The sequence below is a fragment of the Rutidosis leptorrhynchoides genome, chromosome 2 (assembly GCF_046630445.1).
Source record: "Rutidosis leptorrhynchoides isolate AG116_Rl617_1_P2 chromosome 2, CSIRO_AGI_Rlap_v1, whole genome shotgun sequence".
Classification (NCBI taxonomy): domain Eukaryota; kingdom Viridiplantae; phylum Streptophyta; class Magnoliopsida; order Asterales; family Asteraceae; genus Rutidosis; species Rutidosis leptorrhynchoides.
Window position 1 is genome coordinate 132,677,905 of NC_092334.1, and position 20,413 is coordinate 132,698,317.

The 20,413-nt window shown below is 29.6% G+C and overlaps 1 protein-coding gene across 1 annotated transcript; it reads right to left on the reverse strand.

Moving 5' to 3' along the window:
* Nucleotides 1–3,301: 3,301 nt before the first annotated feature.
* LOC139888280 (uncharacterized protein At1g28695-like) lies at nucleotides 3,302–19,755 on the reverse strand. Its single transcript, XM_071871298.1, has 6 exons — nucleotides 19,516–19,755; nucleotides 18,759–19,139; nucleotides 17,173–17,657; nucleotides 16,962–17,024; nucleotides 3,774–3,986; nucleotides 3,302–3,638 (listed from the first exon to the last, which is right to left on the reverse strand). Exons 1-6 carry the CDS (start codon nucleotides 19,753–19,755, stop codon nucleotides 3,302–3,304), a joined length of 1,719 nt encoding a protein of 572 aa, XP_071727399.1.
* Nucleotides 19,756–20,413: the final 658 nt, after the last annotated feature.

Below are 20,413 nucleotides of genomic sequence, written 5' to 3' on the forward strand. Positions count from 1 at the left end.
GACACAAACACTATAACAAATTCGTTTGTTATAAAAACACATTCAATTTCAGAAACCATTGATTTCTAAGATTTCAAAATCGTCCTCTAAAAATTCATCCTTCAAATTGATCTCCGATGTTGAACCACAACCTGATTTGAAGAAGTATGGCGAAGAAGAAAGAAAAGCAGATCTGAGAATTGATTTGAGAATCAGTTTGAAGACGTACAGCTCCAGATGGAATCGATTTGAAGAAGTACAACTCCAGATTTGGTGAATCTTCCATTTTCTGAAAAACGATTTTGATTTCTTCGATATGATCTGAACGATTTTGGTTTGATGTTTACCTTTCATTTTTATTTTTTATTTTCTGATCTTCTTCTATATTTTTGGAGCTTCTATAACGGACTAATACAGTAAACAATATTGATTTTAGTTAGTGAAATAAAGTAGAGATGGAGATGGGGCAATTTTCTTGTTTATTCAATGAATTGGAGTTTACAAAGAAATTACTTGCTGGAAATGTTAAAAGTACTACCATAATTTAAATGCATTAACTAAATAGCAGAAACCTAAGTCTTTGGTTCACTACTCCATATTCTCCATGTTTAGTTTCCAACGTGCAAGTGAGTATCCACCTTCAGATCTTTATTTGTATAATGAAGTATTAAAGATGGATTGTGATTTGTTTTTTAGGATTTTGATAAGATGGATAGTGATTTGTTTTTTAGGTGTATGATTATTATAATTCAAATCATGAATTTTTAAATTAGGGTTCTTAGTTTTTCATTGATAAAGATGAACATGTGAAGAAGAAATTAAAATGGATTGAAGGAAGAAGATTTGTAACAGAGATAAGTAACAGTCGTTATGTTAAGGGACCAACTGCGTCACAAAACTAACGTTAGTAACCTGTTACCTGATGATAAGTCATGGCTTGCATACAATTATACATATTTTAAAGCTGAATGCATACAATAGGAGTTTTAAAAGCTGGATGCATACAATAGGAATTTAGTGAAAGTTGATTACATTTTGAAACAATTTTCCCTATTAACACAAGTTACAACTGAAGGGGGTAAAATAGAATGAGGTAACTCATTTTCTACATGAACTGAAGAAGCTACACTTTGAGGTATCTCAGTCTCAACATGAACCAAAGCTTAAACAATCAAAGTATCTTAGATCGTTTCAAGATGTTGACCATAATAGGGGTGACCCAATATGATAATACAATTAGTGTTTAACAAAAGATTCATTGGGAACTTCATCAAACAAAACACTATTGAAATTAAAAGGCTCGCTTACTTCATTATCCCAAACTTAACGTTACAAACAAAATAGTTTGATATGGGTTATTGGTCCCTCCCTACAAATAACTAAAAAAAAAATTGATAAGACACTTATTTTTTTGGCTAAAATGACGAATACTATTAAAAAAGGGAACCTTCATCGAATGATGAAGGACCCTAACTATTACAGTCCAAACGACACGAAAAGGCTTGAAACAAGTAAACATTACAAATAAAAAAAACTGATATCAGCTCATTTATATATATTAATTCATTCGCGATATCGAGTTCTTTCGGTTGTAATTTGTTGAAGATTGAAGACTTTAGTTCATGATTATAAAGAAAATGATAAATTATACTCAAAGAAGTCTAGTGTTTGTTTTCGGATGAATTCAGCAAGTGTCAGCACCAAACGAACTCGAGACAAAGCAAAAGATGAAAAAAATCAAAACACGTTGCTGTTTAGAGCCCCATGGCAGTCGCGATGGGGGTGTACCGGCCGCGACATATAGACAGAACATAAGAGTTTTTGAATTAGCTTGTATCCCGGTCGCGATAGCTAGTATTCCGGTCGCAGTGGCCATTTTTTAATCACGTCGCGGTTGCGACAAGGTGGGTCGCGGTCGTGACGCGGGGTAAGTTAGGGTTCCAAATTTCCATCTATAAATACTCCTTTTTAACCCCCAACTTCAAGGCAATGTTTAGGTTACAAATTCTGGAGTTACAAGAGGCGTTTTTAAGGGTTTAGAGGTCACTCTTCATCAAATCTGAAGATCTTAACATCAAGGTTGAAGATTAGATCATCTATTAAATATTGATACTCTAGTTTTTCTTTATTTTAATGATTTTATGATGAATACTACTCGTTTCAATTATGTATTTGTTCTTTCTTTTGACATGCTAGGCTAAACTTATTTGTGTCCACTTTATGTAAGACTTATGATTTTAGATTGTTCTATCTTTTAATGTATTAAGATTTTTTATGTTTAATTATTCATGCTTTCTTGAAAGATCCATTATTGTGTTCATCTATATATTGTTAATTTGATTATGCATGTTATTAGATTTGATTTATGTGAATTTATCAATATTCATAGCTTGTACTTCATCTTTTAGATATAGACAATTGTATGTTAGTGCAATTGGTGATTAAATTGATATTGTGATAATAAAATCATATAAGCTATTCTGAGTGATCCCGATAGTCTAGGTTTTATGTGAGTTTAACCAAGAGAAAGTCTCGTTTAAAATAACATGGTAATTTGGACATCTGAATGATAATTAATGTAAGTTAATTGAATTCATTATGCCTATAGTTCATTGATTTAGTGAGACCGATAAGAACTAGTTACCAAGACGTTTAATAATGGTTTTAATAAAAGAACAATCCTAGTCATTTGTTAAGAATTAAAGTGGATACTGCTTCTTCTTATCTGATTAATTCGTTAATTTATCTTTGCTATTATTTTAACTCATTAAATTCAATCAAAACCTCCAATTCTTAGGATAATTATTAATTATTTCAATTCTAAACACTTTGCTCTATGCGGACGAACTTGTGCTTACTAGCTTCTTTTCTGCATTGATCAGGAATATTTTCCTGTATACGTGTGTTAATTTGGTTAAGTTTAGCTCAATAAAAGTAGGTGTAGAATATACACGTCAATAACTTCAACATAACCCAACTAAGCCAAAATGTAATAGCTAAACTATCAAACTAAGCATTTCTGAATCAAAATAAAAAACAAACAAAAAAGTTCATTAAACACAACTAAACATTCAAAAACCAAAAGAGAGCAAGGTCAACCATTTTTGGAGGATCTTTACCGTTCTATTCATTCGGACAGTTAGTAATCTCGTCTACTTTATCGATGTGTACAACTTTACCTATCCGAGACTTAAAGTTATACCAGAGGACATTAGAAGAGTTGCCACTGATTAAAGAACGAACTGAACACGAAGGTATCAATTCTTGATCCACTAAGCCTTGAAAGAATCCCTTGTTATCATTATCTGAAGAACCGATAGCACTATCGTCCCGTAAATTGGAAGTTCCGCCGGCCAAATTTAGACAGTTCTTCTTCCTGTTTTTCTGTAATTTCGGCCCACTTTAACGGGCCCATTTTGCACACCTGGATAAACTGCAACATTAGGCTTATTGGAACATGAGACTCGCAAGATTCATGTTGAGACACAAAATCAATATGTGCGCCACCAATAGTAGACTTATTGGAACAAAACAATTTGCCATTATACTTATCGAATGCAAAATTCAAAATAGGAGAATTGATAGATCCCGAACCCGAAGCTTCATTTGCATTAATACTTTCAAACTGCAACTCATGAGCATCATTATCGTCCTCTACACTGTCAAAATCATCTTCTTTAATGGCTAATGGTTAATCGACAATCACACCATTATCGTTGTTCCTCTGATCCCCATTGACAATTAAAACGTCATTTACCATTTCGACTTGTTTTTCGTAGTAGGGATGCCCCTACATAACATTGTGATTAGAGATTGTAAAGATATCGGGAAGGAAATCATCAAATAACACGGAATCCAAATCTGTATTCACATTCAGTTCGTTAACCCACGCTTGACAAACCGAGATCTCTTCATATTCAAGGTCCATTTCAACCGTGTCATGAACTTGTTTCACATTCATAGTTTTGATAAAAGCGAACACCGATCCAACATTGTAGTGACCCGAACTTTTCCATGATTATATAAATTAAATGAAAACTGTATTTGCATGATTAAATGTTTCCAACATGTTAAGCAATCAAACATGTTAAGACTTGATTATTTGAAATGAGTTTCATGTAGACAATTGACCACCCAAGTTGACCGGCGATTCACGAATGTTAAAACTTGTAAAAACTATATGATGATATATATATGTAACGATTATCGTTGTAACGTCATTTTAATGTATATATATCATATTAAGATATATTCATTGTTGGTGATTCGTGTCACCAATATTATTTAAGTGTAATGAGATTAATTTGTTAATCAAAATAACCTTGATAAATATCGAACAAGTTTGGGAAAGTGTGGAGTGCACACTTGTTTGAACTTATAGTAATTATGACGGGGGGTTCGGGGGAAGCGCCCTCGATAGCAGGGTCCAAGGGGTGGCAACCCCTGGCGGGGTCCAAGGGGCAGAGCCCTTGGCTGGGAATTTTTTTGTTTGGGTTAATATCGCTTTATTAAAAATGTGTTAAAATTTGATTTAAAGCTTTCAACAACATTAAATGAGATCGTTAACTTAAAGCTTTCAAAAACAACACTTACATGTAACGACTAACGATGACTTAACGACTCAGTTAAAATGAATATACATGTAGTGTATTAAGATGTACTAGTACACTTTTGAAAGACTTCAAGACACATATCAAAGTACTTCTACTTAGCAAAAATGCTTACAATTACATTTCCATTCATTTTCATCAACAATTCTACTCGTAGTCATTCAGTATTCGTACCCGTATTATATACAGGTTCTAGACGTACTTACTATGGGTATATACCAATAGTGTGATGGCCCCGTCAAAACACTTAACGGCTTCGTCACTTAGTCCCACAGCTTGATCGGACTCAAATGAATTAAATAAACAACATTGCATTCTTTTATTCAAAAAGTTTTCCCAAAAAGGAAATTTAACAAAATATGTAGTTTAACAAACCCAACATATTAAATAACCAAAGTTGACATTAAAACATTGTCAACAAAACACCCACAAGTTTAATTATTCAAAAAGAGAATGCAAGTTTAATGTTTCATAATTGTTTAACAAAAATCTGCTCAAATGCATGCAGACTCTTCAAACACATCGGAAGCAACCAAATAACTCAAGTACCTGTGAAAACATGCGAGTAAACTGTCAACAAAAATGTTGAGTGAATTATAGGTTTAAATAATTGAATAAACTTTAGACCACAAGCTTTAAAATGTTAGAAAACATAAAACATTATTCCATTATCAATGAGTAACCTGGTAACCACTTAACCCTTTATTTACCCTTGCCAAACACAATAATAATATACACTGAACAAGTGTATCTACAACAAAATACGAAGTACTAAACATTCCGATTATAAATTGCTAGCGCGACTAGCTCGAAATGGGGTTGTCAAACCCGATAGATCTATCCGTAGGATTCGCGTTCACCAGTAGAAATCAGTGATTACAGTTACCAGACTAGGGAATATTTTTGTTCAACTCACAATGAATAATTTAATTTAATTGTCACTTGTGTCTAAACGTAAAATAAAATGCATGTAATCACATTCCAAAAATATTCTTTGAAAAGTATGTAAAAACGGGACTATTGTGACAACCCGGAAATTTCTAACCAAATTTAAACTTTATCTTTATATTATTCCAACACGATAAGCAAAGTTTGTTAAGTTAAATCTCAAGAATTTTAAATTGTGTTCATGCATTCATTATAACCTCGACCAAATTCTAACGATTCACGAACCGTTATATATAAATAAATATGAATATATATGTATATATATTATAACTTGAGAATATTAATAAAGTATTAAACGTATAATACTTTACATGAACGTATTTGTTTCAATATGTTTATCGATGGAATTAGAAGATAATATCAAATGATTAATTTATCAGATACATTGTGATATGATTACGGGTCTATGTTATGAGGTCCACTGTGATTTAAGAAATCTATTCTTTTTTACAACATTCGGAAAATGGTAAAGTGATTTATAAGTAAGAACGTGAAGTGTAACTAACTTAGATGTTGGATATCGACAAGTAAGTAACTCGACATTTTTCATTAAGATGATTTCATACGTTTATTTAACCTTTGAACTTTATCCCATGCTTCACCAACAGACTGTAATTTAAAAACTTGAAACCTATTATGAATATATATGATTCTACTTTTCTAAAACGTTTTATGATATAACGATTTCCATTATTTTAACCTTTAAACAAAATGATTCTTAAAAATATATTTGGTTTTGGAAAACAAAATTATTATATTTATTTGATTTAGTTTCAAACGTACAAAAACGTTTTCAGTTTAAAAAGAACTTTATTATTAAAACGTATATAACTTTTATAAATATCTAGAACCACTTTTGACAACTCATTACTTAACCAGTATGATAAAGATAACGATATTTATATTTTATTTTATTAAATATATATAACGATTTAAATTAATATTATATATATTTATACGCGTATTATACGTACATAGTTTTATACTTTTACTATACTTAAAGTTTACCTTTACTTTATTTTTTACTTTACTTTGACTTTAATAATTCACTTTAATAATTCATACTTTAATAATTCACTTTAATAATTCATACTTTAATAATTCACTTTAATAATTCATACTTTAATAATTCACTTTAATAATTCATACTTTAATAATTCACTTTAATAATTCAAAAATCTATTATAAATAGAATTCAATAGGTTTCATTATTTTATAGAAACTTGAAAATATTTTTCTCTAAACTCTCTCAATCGATTTACATATATATATATTTACTCCGTATTATTTCAAGATATTATTAGTATACATAAAATATTACGCCGGAGTGCGGTCTGGGTGATTTCGAAATTGTTTTTCGAGTGGGATTGGATTAAGGAAATTATGGGTTATATCTATGGAGGTGATTGAGTATGGTTCATGGGTATGCTCATGAGGTCAATATAGTGTTTATCATCTCCGTTGCGTCTACGTACCTTTTCTGCAATATTGAATCTCAATATTGATATGTGAGTACTCATAATTTAACTTTTACATACTAATAGTGTATCCCTGACTAGTGCTCGAGTATATAGGATTATGCGTGTTTGTACTTTTGATATTGCCTTTAGTTAGATTATGTTGAATCCTGAATTAGTTATATATGCGACTGAGATAAGGTATAAGATATGCATGTCGTTGGAAAGCTAGCGAAAAATTAAGAACTTTTTATTTAGATATCGAATGATTTCGATGAACGGATTTGAAGTTATAGTCCATCGAATTTTTGTATTATTATTAAAAATGATTATTATTATCGTCGTTATTATCGTCGTTCTAGTTTTATCTTATTATTATTATTATTATTATTATTATTATTATTATTATTATTATTATCTTTATCAATAAAAGGATTTATCATTAAAAATTGTTTTTTTTATTATTATTACTATCGTTATTATCATTAAAGTTATAATTAGTATTATTATTATTATTATTATCTAATTATTATTATTATTATCTAATTATTATTATTATTATTATTATTATTATTATTATCATTATTATTATTATCATTATTAATATATATATCATTATTTAAAAATGGTTATTGTTATTATTATTATTATTATTATATTATCATTATCGTTAATAATGTCATAGTAATTATCATTATTAGTATTATTGTAATTAAAACTAATATTAGTAACACCTAATTATTTTGATTACTATTATTATCATTATTATGAGCACGATATAAAAGACGATTAAAAGCTATTAAACGAAACGATTAGGAAATAATGAGTAAGAGTATCATGATGAAATTAAAATATTATAAGATATTGATTTAGATAAAATTATCGTTCTTATTATTTTTATCATTACTATTATTATTAAAAGTATCGTTAGTATCAAAACTATCATTTTAACAAAAATTATCATTTTAACAAAAATTATCATTTTAATAGAAATGTCATTGTTACTATAAAATATCATTTTTATTATCATTTTAAATAGAATTATTATTTTAAAGATAATATTAAAAATTATCGTAAATATTAAAGTTATCATAATTAGAATTATCGTTTTATCATAATATCACCTTAGTAATTATAAATATTGATATTTTTATAATAATAATTATTATTACAAAATAATACAACTTTTACTTACTAACATTATAGATATTATTTTATCAAATAAATATGTAATACAAACATATTTTACTACGTGTAATAAATTACTTTAATAATACCTATCATATTATCTTTATGATATTAAATGAACCCTATAAATTTTATTACTTAATATATATAAAAGTATATTTTATTATATAAATTTTAATATAAAATTTTATTTATTAATAAATGAATTATATTATTTACTCTAATAAATCTTTTAAAAATATTTAAAAATATAAAACGACGATATTTAAAATATATTATAATCATGTATAAATTTTGGAAATCATTTTGAGTCAAATTGACTTTTGTTGACTTTTGCATATTAGTCTCGAGCATTAGGATTGTGGTACACTATGACCTGACCTAATTGTTAGACAAATATTGACCAACATATAATTATATATAATTAATTTAGGTTCGTGAATCCGAGGCCAACCTTGCACTAGTTCAATGACGTTATATGTATTTTTACTACGAAATACAGTATGGTGAGTTTGATTTGCCTTTTTACCCTTTATATTTTTGGGCTGAGAATACATGCGCAATTTTTATAAATGTTTTACGAAATAGACACAAGTAATCGAAACTACATTATATGGTTGAATTATCAAAATCGAATATGCCCCTTTTTATTAAGTCTGGTAATCTAAGAATTAGGGAACAGACACCCTAATTGAAGCGAATCCTAAAGATAGATCTATTGGGCCCAACAAGCCCCATCCAAAGTACCGGATGCTTTAGTACTTCGAAATTTATATCATGTCCGAAGGAGGATCCCGGAATGATGGGGATATTCTTATATGCATATTGTGAATGTCGGTTACCAGGTGTTCAATCCATATGAATGATTTTTATCTCTATGCATGGGACGTATATTTATGAGAACTGGAAATGAAATTCTTGTGGTCTATTAAAATGATGAAAATGAATGATTATGATAAACTAATGAACTCACCAACCTTTTGGTTGACACTTTAAAGCATGTTTATTCTCAGGTATTAAAGAAATCTTCCGCTGTGCATTTGCTCATTTTAAAGATATTAATTGGAGTCTTTCATGGCATATTTTGAAGAACGTTGCATTCAAGTCATTGAGTTCATTAAAGATTATTATTATTAAGTCAATTTATAGTTGAATAGTGGATATTATGAAATGGTATACATGCCTGTCAATTTTTGATGTAAAGAAAGTTTGTCTTTTAAAAACAAATGCAATGTTTGTAAAATGTATCATATAGAGGTCAAATACCTCGCGATGTAATCAACTATTGTGAATCGTTTATAATGTATATGAACGGGTCCTTTCAACTATAACTCACCTTAATAGCAAACGAAGTAACCACACAAATATGCGAACAGAAAATGAAGTAAAGTGATCAGGAATGATCACAACGCCGACCTATAAATAAAGCAGGTCGATATAAATAACTAACCTAGGTCAAGTATTAGTATGATAGCTATTGTACATGTTGCAAGTAGACATAGAACAACACTCAACATGCATTGGTTTGATCGGAACAGCGTACGGACACACACTTTCTATTTTTAGAAAGTTTCTATTTTTAGCAGGTTTCCATTTTTGGAAAGTTTCTATTTTTTGAAACTTTCTATTTTAGGAAAGTTTCTATTTTTGGAAAGTTTCTATTTTTAAAAAGTTTCTATATTTAGAAAGTTTCTATTTTTGGAAAGTTTATAAGTTAGGAAAGTTTCCTTAATTAGAAAGTCAACAAAAGTCAACTGAAAGTCAAAGTCAACTCAAAAGTCAACCTTGGTCAAACATAGTCAACATTGATTTTTAAAGCATAGGTTATAATAATAATATAGGTTATAATGTTATTTAAAGTCATATATGTATAATTATGTCATAACATAAGTTTAATTAAATTAAATTGAATTATTAAAGTTAACATAAGTTTAAATGATATAATTAATATAACATAAGTATTTAATTAATTAATTAATAATTAATCATAATATAAGTATTATTAATTAATGATAAGTTTTAAATCATATCATAAGTATTATTAATTAATAATGAATTATTAATCATATCATAAGTTTCTAATTATAATCATTAAATCATAAGTATTTAATAATTAAATTATAATTAAATAATAACTAAGCCTTATAATAATTAAATAATTAATTAATAAGTATTTAAGTCTCATTATAATAATCTCATAATATAAGTTTAATACTTACCATAAGTATTTTTCATTAATAATAAAAGTATTATTAATCATAAGTTTAATTAAATGTTTAATTAAATCATAAGTAATTAATAAATGATATAATAAATATATATATCATAAGTCTTAAATTAAATTAATTACTTCTTATATCATAAGTAATTTATTAATAATTAAATTCATTATTTATATCATAAGTCACAATTAATAACCATAAGTTTAATTTAAAAGTTCATCGGGTCATAACTTGAGCCCCGAGAATCAGTTTTTGGCGAGCCTTATATATATCTTCGCCTAACCAACCCACTCAACACCTTAATGTGCTCAAGAACATCCCAAGAACAGTCACCAAGTCGTGACTTACAGCCCTTAATCAGTTTAGATCTTTAATCCGCTCAAAAACGTGTTTTAGTCATAACGGGTGATCCGTGGCTCGGATTTCGATGACCCGAACATGAAAGTTCATCCCATCATCAATACTAACACACTAGTACACCCTAAAGATTCTAAAAATGGTCACAAAGTCAGACCACACCTGGTTCAATTCGTTTTCATAATTTAATCTCAATATAACACCATTTTAATCATAACTTATGTTCCGGAAATCGAAATAACATGAATCCGGAGTCTAAAATTAATGTCTTGATGAGAAGAACTCATCTAGACACTTTAATTTTACTTTTATATCTGTTATATTTTCAGAAAACAACAATCAAACCGCTGTCCCAAAACAATCAAACCGAAAACATATATAATCGAGCATTTCTACGCATACAATCAACAATACAACAACATATAATCATCATACTACTAATATAACATTCAAAAACAGAAAAATATAAGAAAAATTGAAAATTTAGGGTTAGGGTTTATACCCTTATCAAGAATCAAATGGTATGAATGCGTAGAGGAGAACTAGAGGAATTCGATTACGTGTAAAGCCCTTTGATCCAAGAACTTGATTGATGAAGATGATGATGATAATGATGATGGTGGTGGATGGCTCAAACAAAGAAAAAGAGGAAGGAGAAAACAAAATAAGAAATGCTTAGGTTAAATGAGGAAGTAGTGGTGTTTTTAATCAAATAGCCATAAGTTTGCAAAAGTTACCAAACACCCCCCTCCCTAAGGGAATTTTCGGCTAAAATCAGCAAGGGGGTGGGCCCCACTATTCCAAAATGTTAAAAAGTCAATTAGCTTGTGGCCCGAACGCCCGATCGAAGCCCGAAACGCGAAAACGCTACTACGCGATTGATTTTTCGGAAAGATAACAAATACGCGACGAAAAATATATATAAATACTAAATATAAAGATATGACATTAAAATATCATATTTAGAATAATTAGGACTTAAAAATCCCAAAAGCTCGACCGTTGGCTTGAAAACCAAAAAGATTCGCCGGATAGAAATCCGCGATTCGTATAAACGTACAATTTAAAATATGAATACAAATATTCATTTAACATATAATAATTAATATATTATTACTAAAATAATAATATAGGTCATAGAAATGATGTGGCGGAAAAAGTAGGGTCGTTACAAATAGGAACTAGCATGGGATTCCACTCTTGATTATGTCATGCATGACTAATCAAATTTAACTTCTACCATGAACTAGTCAACTAACTAGAACTCCTTTTAACCCCACTCACCACTCACCATTCACCACTCACCAATCAATCCATTTCACTTCCAATTCTCTTTCTAATCCTCTCTAAACACACACACTCTCTTAGGAACAAAATTTCCAGTAAACTAATCATCATCTTCATCAAAAATTACTTCAAGAATCAAGCTATAATCATCATAGGAAGAACACTTCAAGAACACTTCGAAAATCCTTTCAAGTTTGCTAGTTTATTTTCAATCTTGCAAATTAATTCCAAGTAATCATCTAAGATCAAGAAACCTTTGTTAATTACAGTAGGTTATCTTTCTTATTCAAGGTAATATTCATATCCAAACTTTGTTTCGATTTCTATAACTATAAACTATCTTAATTCGAGTGATAATCTTACTTGAACTTGTTTTCATGTCATGATTCTACTTCAAGAACTTTCAAGCCATCCAAGAATCCTTTGAAGCTAGATCAATTTTTGTCACTTCCAATAGGTTTACCTACTAAACTTGAGGTAGTAATGATGTTCATAACATCATTCGATTGATATATATATAAAACTATTTTATTCGAAGATTATAACATGTAATCACTAGAACATAGTTTAGTTAACTCTAAACTTGTTCGCAAACAAAGTTAATCCTTCTAACTTAACTTTTAAAATCAACTAAACACATGTTCTATATCTATATGATATGCTAAATTAATGATTTAAAACCTGGAAACACGAAAAACACCGTAAAACTGGACATACACCGTCGTAGTAACACCGCGGGCTGTTTTGGGTTAGTTAATTAAAAACTATGATAAAATTTGATTTAAAAGCTGTTCTTCTGGGAAAATGATTTTTCTTATGAACATGAAACTATATCCAAAAATCATGGTTAAACTCAAAGTGGAAGTATGTTTTTCAAAATGGTCATCAAGACGTCGTTCTTTCGACTGAAATAACTACCTCTTACAATATTGACTTGTAACCTGTATTTCTGACTATAAACTTATAATTTTTCTGTTTAGTTTCATAAATTTCAGTTCATTGTGAAACCATAGCAACTTGAATCACTCAAAACGGATTTAAAACGAAGAAGTTATGGGTAAAACAAGATTGGATAATTTTGCTTGTTGTAGCTACGTGAAATTTGTAACAAATCTATACAAATTATAACTTAACTAACTTATATTTTATTATACATGTATTCTAACATATATTTTGTAATCTTGGGATACCATAGACACGTATACAATGTTTTGACATATCATATCGACACATCTATATATAATATTTGGGAACAGCCATAGACACTCTATATGCAGTAATGCTTGAGTTAGCTATACATGGTTGATGTTGATTCCAAAATAATATATATACTTTGAGTTGTGATCTAGCCTGAGACTTGTATACACTGGGTCATGGATTGATTCGAGATAATATATATTGATTTATTTCTGTACATCTAACTGTGGACAACTAGTTGTAGATTACTAACGTTGGACTACTAACTTAACAAACTTAAATTGTTAAAACGTAATAAAAAACGTTGTGAATATATTTCGATCATACTTTGATATATATGTACATATTTGTTATAGGTTCGTGAATCGACCAGTGGCCAAGTCTTATTTTTCCGACGAAGTGAAAATCTGTGAAAGTGAGTTATAGTCCCATTTTTACTATCTAATATTTTTAGGATGAGAATACATGCAGTTTTGAAAATGATTTACAATATAGACACAAGTAATTGAAACTACATTCTATGATGAATCGTTATACCGGATATCGCCCTTGTTGAACTTGGTAACCTAAGCATTGGTGTTTATTATAATTGCCACCAATTGACGCGAATCCTAAAGATAGATCTATGGGCTTTGACACGCCCCAGTAAGAGAATTTGAACTGCTTTAGTACTACGATTATATATATGGGGATATTCTAGATGCATTTGTTAATATCGGTTACCAGGTGTTCAATCATATAAATGATTTTTATGCAGATTGCATGTTATTGAAAGATGAAATCTTGTGGTCTATTATTACAATTTGATATATAGGTTAAACCTATAACTCACCAACATTTTTGTTGATGTTTAAAGCATGTTTATTCTCAGGTGATTATTAAGAGCTTCTGCTGTTGCTTACTAATTTATGGACAAGAGTTGGAGTCAGCATGCTTGTATAATATTGTTTAAAAACTGCATTCGAAGACATATATTGTTGTGTAATATGATTGTAAACCAGTATGTAATGGTCGTGTGAAAACGCTATATTTTAGATTATCATTATTTGATAATGGTAGTAATATTTTAAAGGTTATGGTTTGTTTTAAAAATCGAATGCCGTCTTTGAAAAACGTCTCATATAGAGGTCAAAAACCTCGCAAAGAAATCAATTAATATGAAACGTTTATAATCAATATGAACCGGATATTTCAAACATTACCAAGGGTACCAGAAGATTAAGCAACCTTTAAAACGTCACCAAATAAGTTAGCCACCTTGGTTGCACTCTAGACCGAAGCATACGACACCAGATCCATTATATTTCCAACCATGTCAATAAAAAGTATCAACGAGCGAGCTCCTAAAAGCAGGTCACGAGCACAGAATCCACATTTTAAGTAGCCAAAATACTGTTAAAACCAAATGCATAAGCGCATATTTGAATAGCCCCGATTCGTCCGAGCTTAGAAACGTCATTAATCAATGCCTTATTTTTAATCAAAGAAGCTTGAAGCTTTAGACTTGACAAAGGCATAGAGTCCACCACCAAAAGAGATAAGTCAAGCAGTTTCACCACAGTTTTATCCAGACCAATTCAACATCTCAACTTGGATACCAGAGAAATACGGGGCTGACCGGAGACTTTTATGTTAGCTCGACGGATTGGCCATCCCACAAAGATGGGCTATCCAAAATTCCATAAACCATTTCAGGTATCCACAACTAAATTATCAGAAGATGAATTGAAGAAGGTAATGAAACAGTACCAACGACTTTGCCCAAACTTGAACTCCTTCAAGGAACTGATCTTAATAAAGGTGGATTCAATCATATGACGGGAGCAAGTCTACTCCTGCCTTTCAACAAATAAAGAAAAGTCATCACCACTAGAATCGACCGTAAGGGTGAAGTCAGACCTAAAGTAGTCTATTATCTAAGCATCAGTTCAACATTTTCTTAAAAAAACTTAACAATAACTGAACTTTGCCAATGATTGTATTTGTAAACTTAAATTTTATTTATATGTGGGTTGAAGGTTGTAGCTATTGGTACCGCTGAGAAAAATGTTTTCAAATATTTTCAACACACAATCAATGAAAACAATAAAGAAATTGAACAGAAGAATATACATAGAATTACAAAAGTGAAGAAAAACATGACCTTAAAGAGAAAAAATATAATAAAAAATTACAATCAAATAAACTAGTTTCTTAATTTAACTACATTCTTCAAATATCAATAATTATTTTTAATTTTTATTAAATATAAGAACAAACCCTAAATTTCAGGGTTTCTACGCAACGAACAAAGAGAGAGCGATTATGCCTAGATCGTTAAGCAACAACACTTTGATACCATGTTATTTTTCCTCAAACACAAGAAGTAAATTTACATTACCAAATAATTATTATCTAAAATGAGATATTCAAAATAGACGATGTTTAAACATGAATACAATGAGAACTATTGAAATAACACTCACAAAAGATTCACTCAGCATGACTGAGTGTTTCTAAACTCATAAATCTCCAAGGAGATGGTCTAAACACTCAAGATAATGAATTGGTTGTAAAAGAAATGTTGAACAAGAGAAATGAACAAAATAGAATGATAGAGTTTTAATAAACATTACACATAGAACCCTAACATCACACACACATATGTGTGTGTGAGAGAGAGAGAGAATAGGAAAATAACACAAATAACCCCTAAAACTTCAATAAAGCACTCCACAACCTCCAACTCAATCACGGGAACACAACAATCTGTGAGCTTTAATATCAACATTTAAGTCCCTTTACTTTCACATATTCAACATTAGCCTAAAAACAATACTATCAATTAGAAAGAAGCGAACTATATATATATATATATATATATATATATATATATATATATATATATATATATATATATATATATATATATATATATATATTAATCAAGAGCAAAGCACTTTTTTGGGGAGAAGTAAATTTTTTCGTTTTTCTTAAAACAATTCTTCAAGCATTAAAATCACATGAAAATATGAACATTTAAAAAAGACAATTTGTGATAAATGTTATTATTTTGGCGGGAAAACGCTCGAAGAAATAAATGATAACATTCATTGCGATGAATGTTTTGCTTCTGAGTTCTTTTTTAGGGTTTAGAAATTAAGGTTTAGAAATTAGAGGTTAAAAATTAGGGTTTAGCTATTAGGGTTTAGAAATTAGGGTTTTAGGTTTAGAAATTAGGATTTAGGATTTAGAAATTAGGGTTTAGATTATATTTTTAACACGAACGGCTTAGAGTTTAAAGTTTAGGGTTTAGGGCTTAGGGTTTAAGGCTTTGAGTTGAGAGACTAAACCCAAAACCTTAAATCCTAGCTATTAAGCTATTAGGGTTTATATATATATATATATATATATATATATATATATATATATATATATATATATATATATATATATATATATATAAAATGCATCAGATGTATGATAATATTTTCAATTGTTAACATGTAATAATAATGTTATAATGAATGTTAGCAAACTAAATATATTATCATACATTTAATGTATGTTCAAGGTATGAAAATGTGTGACTTGTAATTGTTTGTATATATATGTGTGCGCGAGCTCATGTGTATATACTTTTAACTTATAAAACATATATATGTATATTTAAAAATGAAATTGATTTATACACGTATAATTTTAACAAAAAATATAAAACAAACTCTAAGATTTACCTCTTCCTTTGTTGTAGACCATCATTCTTCTTCGCTGCAGGACGTGGACGATCTAAAGAACCCCTGATTACGGTCAAACAATATATCATAAAACAATATTATCATCACTAAACGAATATATAAATATAAATATATAATCACATCAATTAATTTTATGTTTACGTATAAATTAATAAAATTTATGAACCAAAAGACCGAACAAAACATATACCTGCAAAATTGAGGAATTGTCCAGGACTCCTTGTACACATTAGTTGTTGTCTGATTCGCAAGCGATTTAGTGTATTTTTGCCAATCATTTAACATGACTCCAAGATCATGAACCTTGTTTTCTAAACCAACACAACAATTAGCATGCATTGTGCACACTTTATTTAGATCTTGGCTAGGTTGACAAAAGCCACCGAAGTAAGCCGTATCCAAAAACCGAATTTGTAATCCAATATCTTTCACGAAAGGGCTCAACTTGATCTTATTGAGAACGTCTTGATCATGACCTGAGTTAGTGAGTCTCGAGTCATACCAAAACTTGTAAAATTGAATTGTTTTGTTGCTTGCCTTCACATGCATAAAACCACTATTTGGGAGGTTTCTTAAGTCAAATGGATTTCCATTGAATTTGTCACATGATATTTGGATGTCAACATCCTTTTGAAACTGTAAAAATGGATCTCTAAACCACATTATATCCGCATCCTGAATATCAGTAACATATGTCAAACACAAAAGAATTCAAACGTACTTTGCTTCTAAAAGCTAGAATATTAACATTCAAAAGCATCAATTCTAATTAACATTTATTAACTTTTATTTCTTTTTATTACATTTGCTTCAACTTAACAACATATATTTTATTCTAGATAAAACGTTAGAATTCTTTCATATAAAGAATTTTAAGATTATTAAATTCAAAACTCATATATGTATCACACGAGTTTAAAACAAGGTTTAAAATTTAGTAATTATAATAAAGGAAAGAATGGTTATCTAAATGCCTTAAGAATTAAGGACATACAAGTCTGAATTTAGATTTGGAAATTTAGGATTTTGACTTAGATGGTCAACTTACGGTGATACTTTAGTATACGAGACTAACAGGGGAGGGTTGACCATTAATTTTAATTTAGATGATTAACTATTAAGAGTAACCTCTAATTCATTGATTAACTTTAAGAGTAACCATTAATCTAGATGATTGAAAGTAAACCTAAGACCTATTAAGAGTGCCCATTAATTAAGTTATTAAGACTAACCATTGGTTTAGATGATTAAAAGTAACCATTAATTTAGCGATTAAGAGTAACCATGTGATGCTTGAGTGTACAAGACTAACATAAAACCGCAATTTGGGTGGTTTCTCAAGTCAAATAGTTTCCATTAGTTGAAGTTATCACTAGATATTGGTCGTGAAAAATGGATCTTTAAACCTCTGCAACTTGAGTATACAGAGACGGACATTTGTCAAACAAACAAATATGCAAACTTGTTGCTTTTAAAAACTATAATCCATATGAGTGTGTCATGGTATTAGAAAGTCAACTTATAGTTATACTTCAATGTAGGAGACTAACAGGGGAGGGTTAACCATTCATTTTTATTTATTACTATGATGATTCAACCTTTTTACGTTAGTTCCACATGAGACATGAAGTTATAAGTACAACATATTTTTGCATCAAATTACCTATAATAGACTAATACTTAATGCGTAATTATGATGAATTTATCAAATTAGATAGTTAAAATATCACGTTCCATTTAAAAATAGTATGATGTAGCTAGGAATGGAGTACATACCGTGAACACGAAGCTATATCCTAAGTCAAGAACACGTTGTAAAAAATTTATTTTTTCCCATACTATTTTCAAATAATTTGCGGCCATAAAATACGCTTCCTCTGAAAAGTCTAAACCAGGGGTTTTAAGGTTGTAACAATGTGGATGCAACTTTAAGCAACGAGTGTATGCGTTTTCATCCAACGATACAACGACCAAGTGTTTGAGAAACCTTTCTGTTTGATTCCCGGTTCGAAAGCTCTCTAAAAGTAACTCGAACGTCCCATTTGGTGAGGCCCAAGCTTTGTTTATACTTGTTATTATAACTGTATTAGTATCCATTGCTGCAAGTTTTAGTATGCTTTTCAAGTCAGTTGAATTATCCTGTAGATCAGTAGATATTAATTAACAAGGGTAGAACATAGAAATAAAAAAGTATATGTGATCTCAAAACCTAATTTTGATTACACAATAAATTTTGAAAATTGTCAAATAACTCCCTTAATTAATTTATTAACCAATAAATGAATGAATATATAATAAAAGCTAGTACCCATAATTTGCAACAAAAAAAAAAAATAATAATAATAATAATTGTTTTTTAGATAAAATAGTCAAATTACAAAGAACAATATAGCACAAAGCATGTTTACTCGGTGAAAAACACATTATCCCTTCAATCAAGGTTGCTCTAAATTCTCTAAAAAAGAATCCTTAAGAAAAATGTTAAACTGGCAAAAGATACAAAGAAACAAACAGTTTATATGTGCATAATTACCGAATTTGTACGATAGTCTCCGGCATTGATAGCATTGTAGAAGCTATAAAACGGAAAGGCAATAGAAGAGTTAAAAATAAACAAACATGCAAGGGCCACTGTGACAAAGATAACCACCATCTTCCGAGTTTTGTTGAGCGGATGCAGATGGCGGTGGTTGAACTCCGGTGACAACGATGGTGGTTTATCCTTTTGATCTCCATTGGCCACCATGTTGTTGCTGCTACTAGCTTGAGCCATTGTAAGATATGCTGTAACTAACTTGTTCTTGTACGTGAGTTCTTTACTCGTATGCATGTGGATATATATACATACACAATTACTTAGTATAAGTTAATTACAATAATAGTCCCTAAATTTTGCTTTTTTCTATTTATTAAAATGACATAAATAACTTTAGGGATTTGACGGGGAAACGATCTAAAAAACGAATTGAAATCAAACATAATAAACGCAATTGAGTAATCGCATCACACTAACAAAAAAAAATTGAATACTTGCCAAAGAGATGGAGTAGTAATTTCATTACCAAAGAAAAGATAATAAACCAAATTTTGGTCGTACCATGCCCAAATTCATTCAAAACGACACCAACAAAGCAAAATGCATTTCCACCCCTCCAACATTTAGCAAACATACATTTCCACCCCTCAAAATAAGGCTACAAAATGTAACATCACTATTTTATTAAAAGAAATTAAACAAAACCCACCCAAATTTTTAGCCGACCGTATCTTCTTACTCGTCGCGAGTTAAATTTCTCCGACGTCACCATTCAATTCGAAATAATTTTACGAACATGACGCAACTAGTTATATGCGAAACGGACGCTTTTTAAAAAATACTAAATATTTCGGGCCAAATTTTTAACGGGACGTGCATCCGCTCGTCGCGAGTT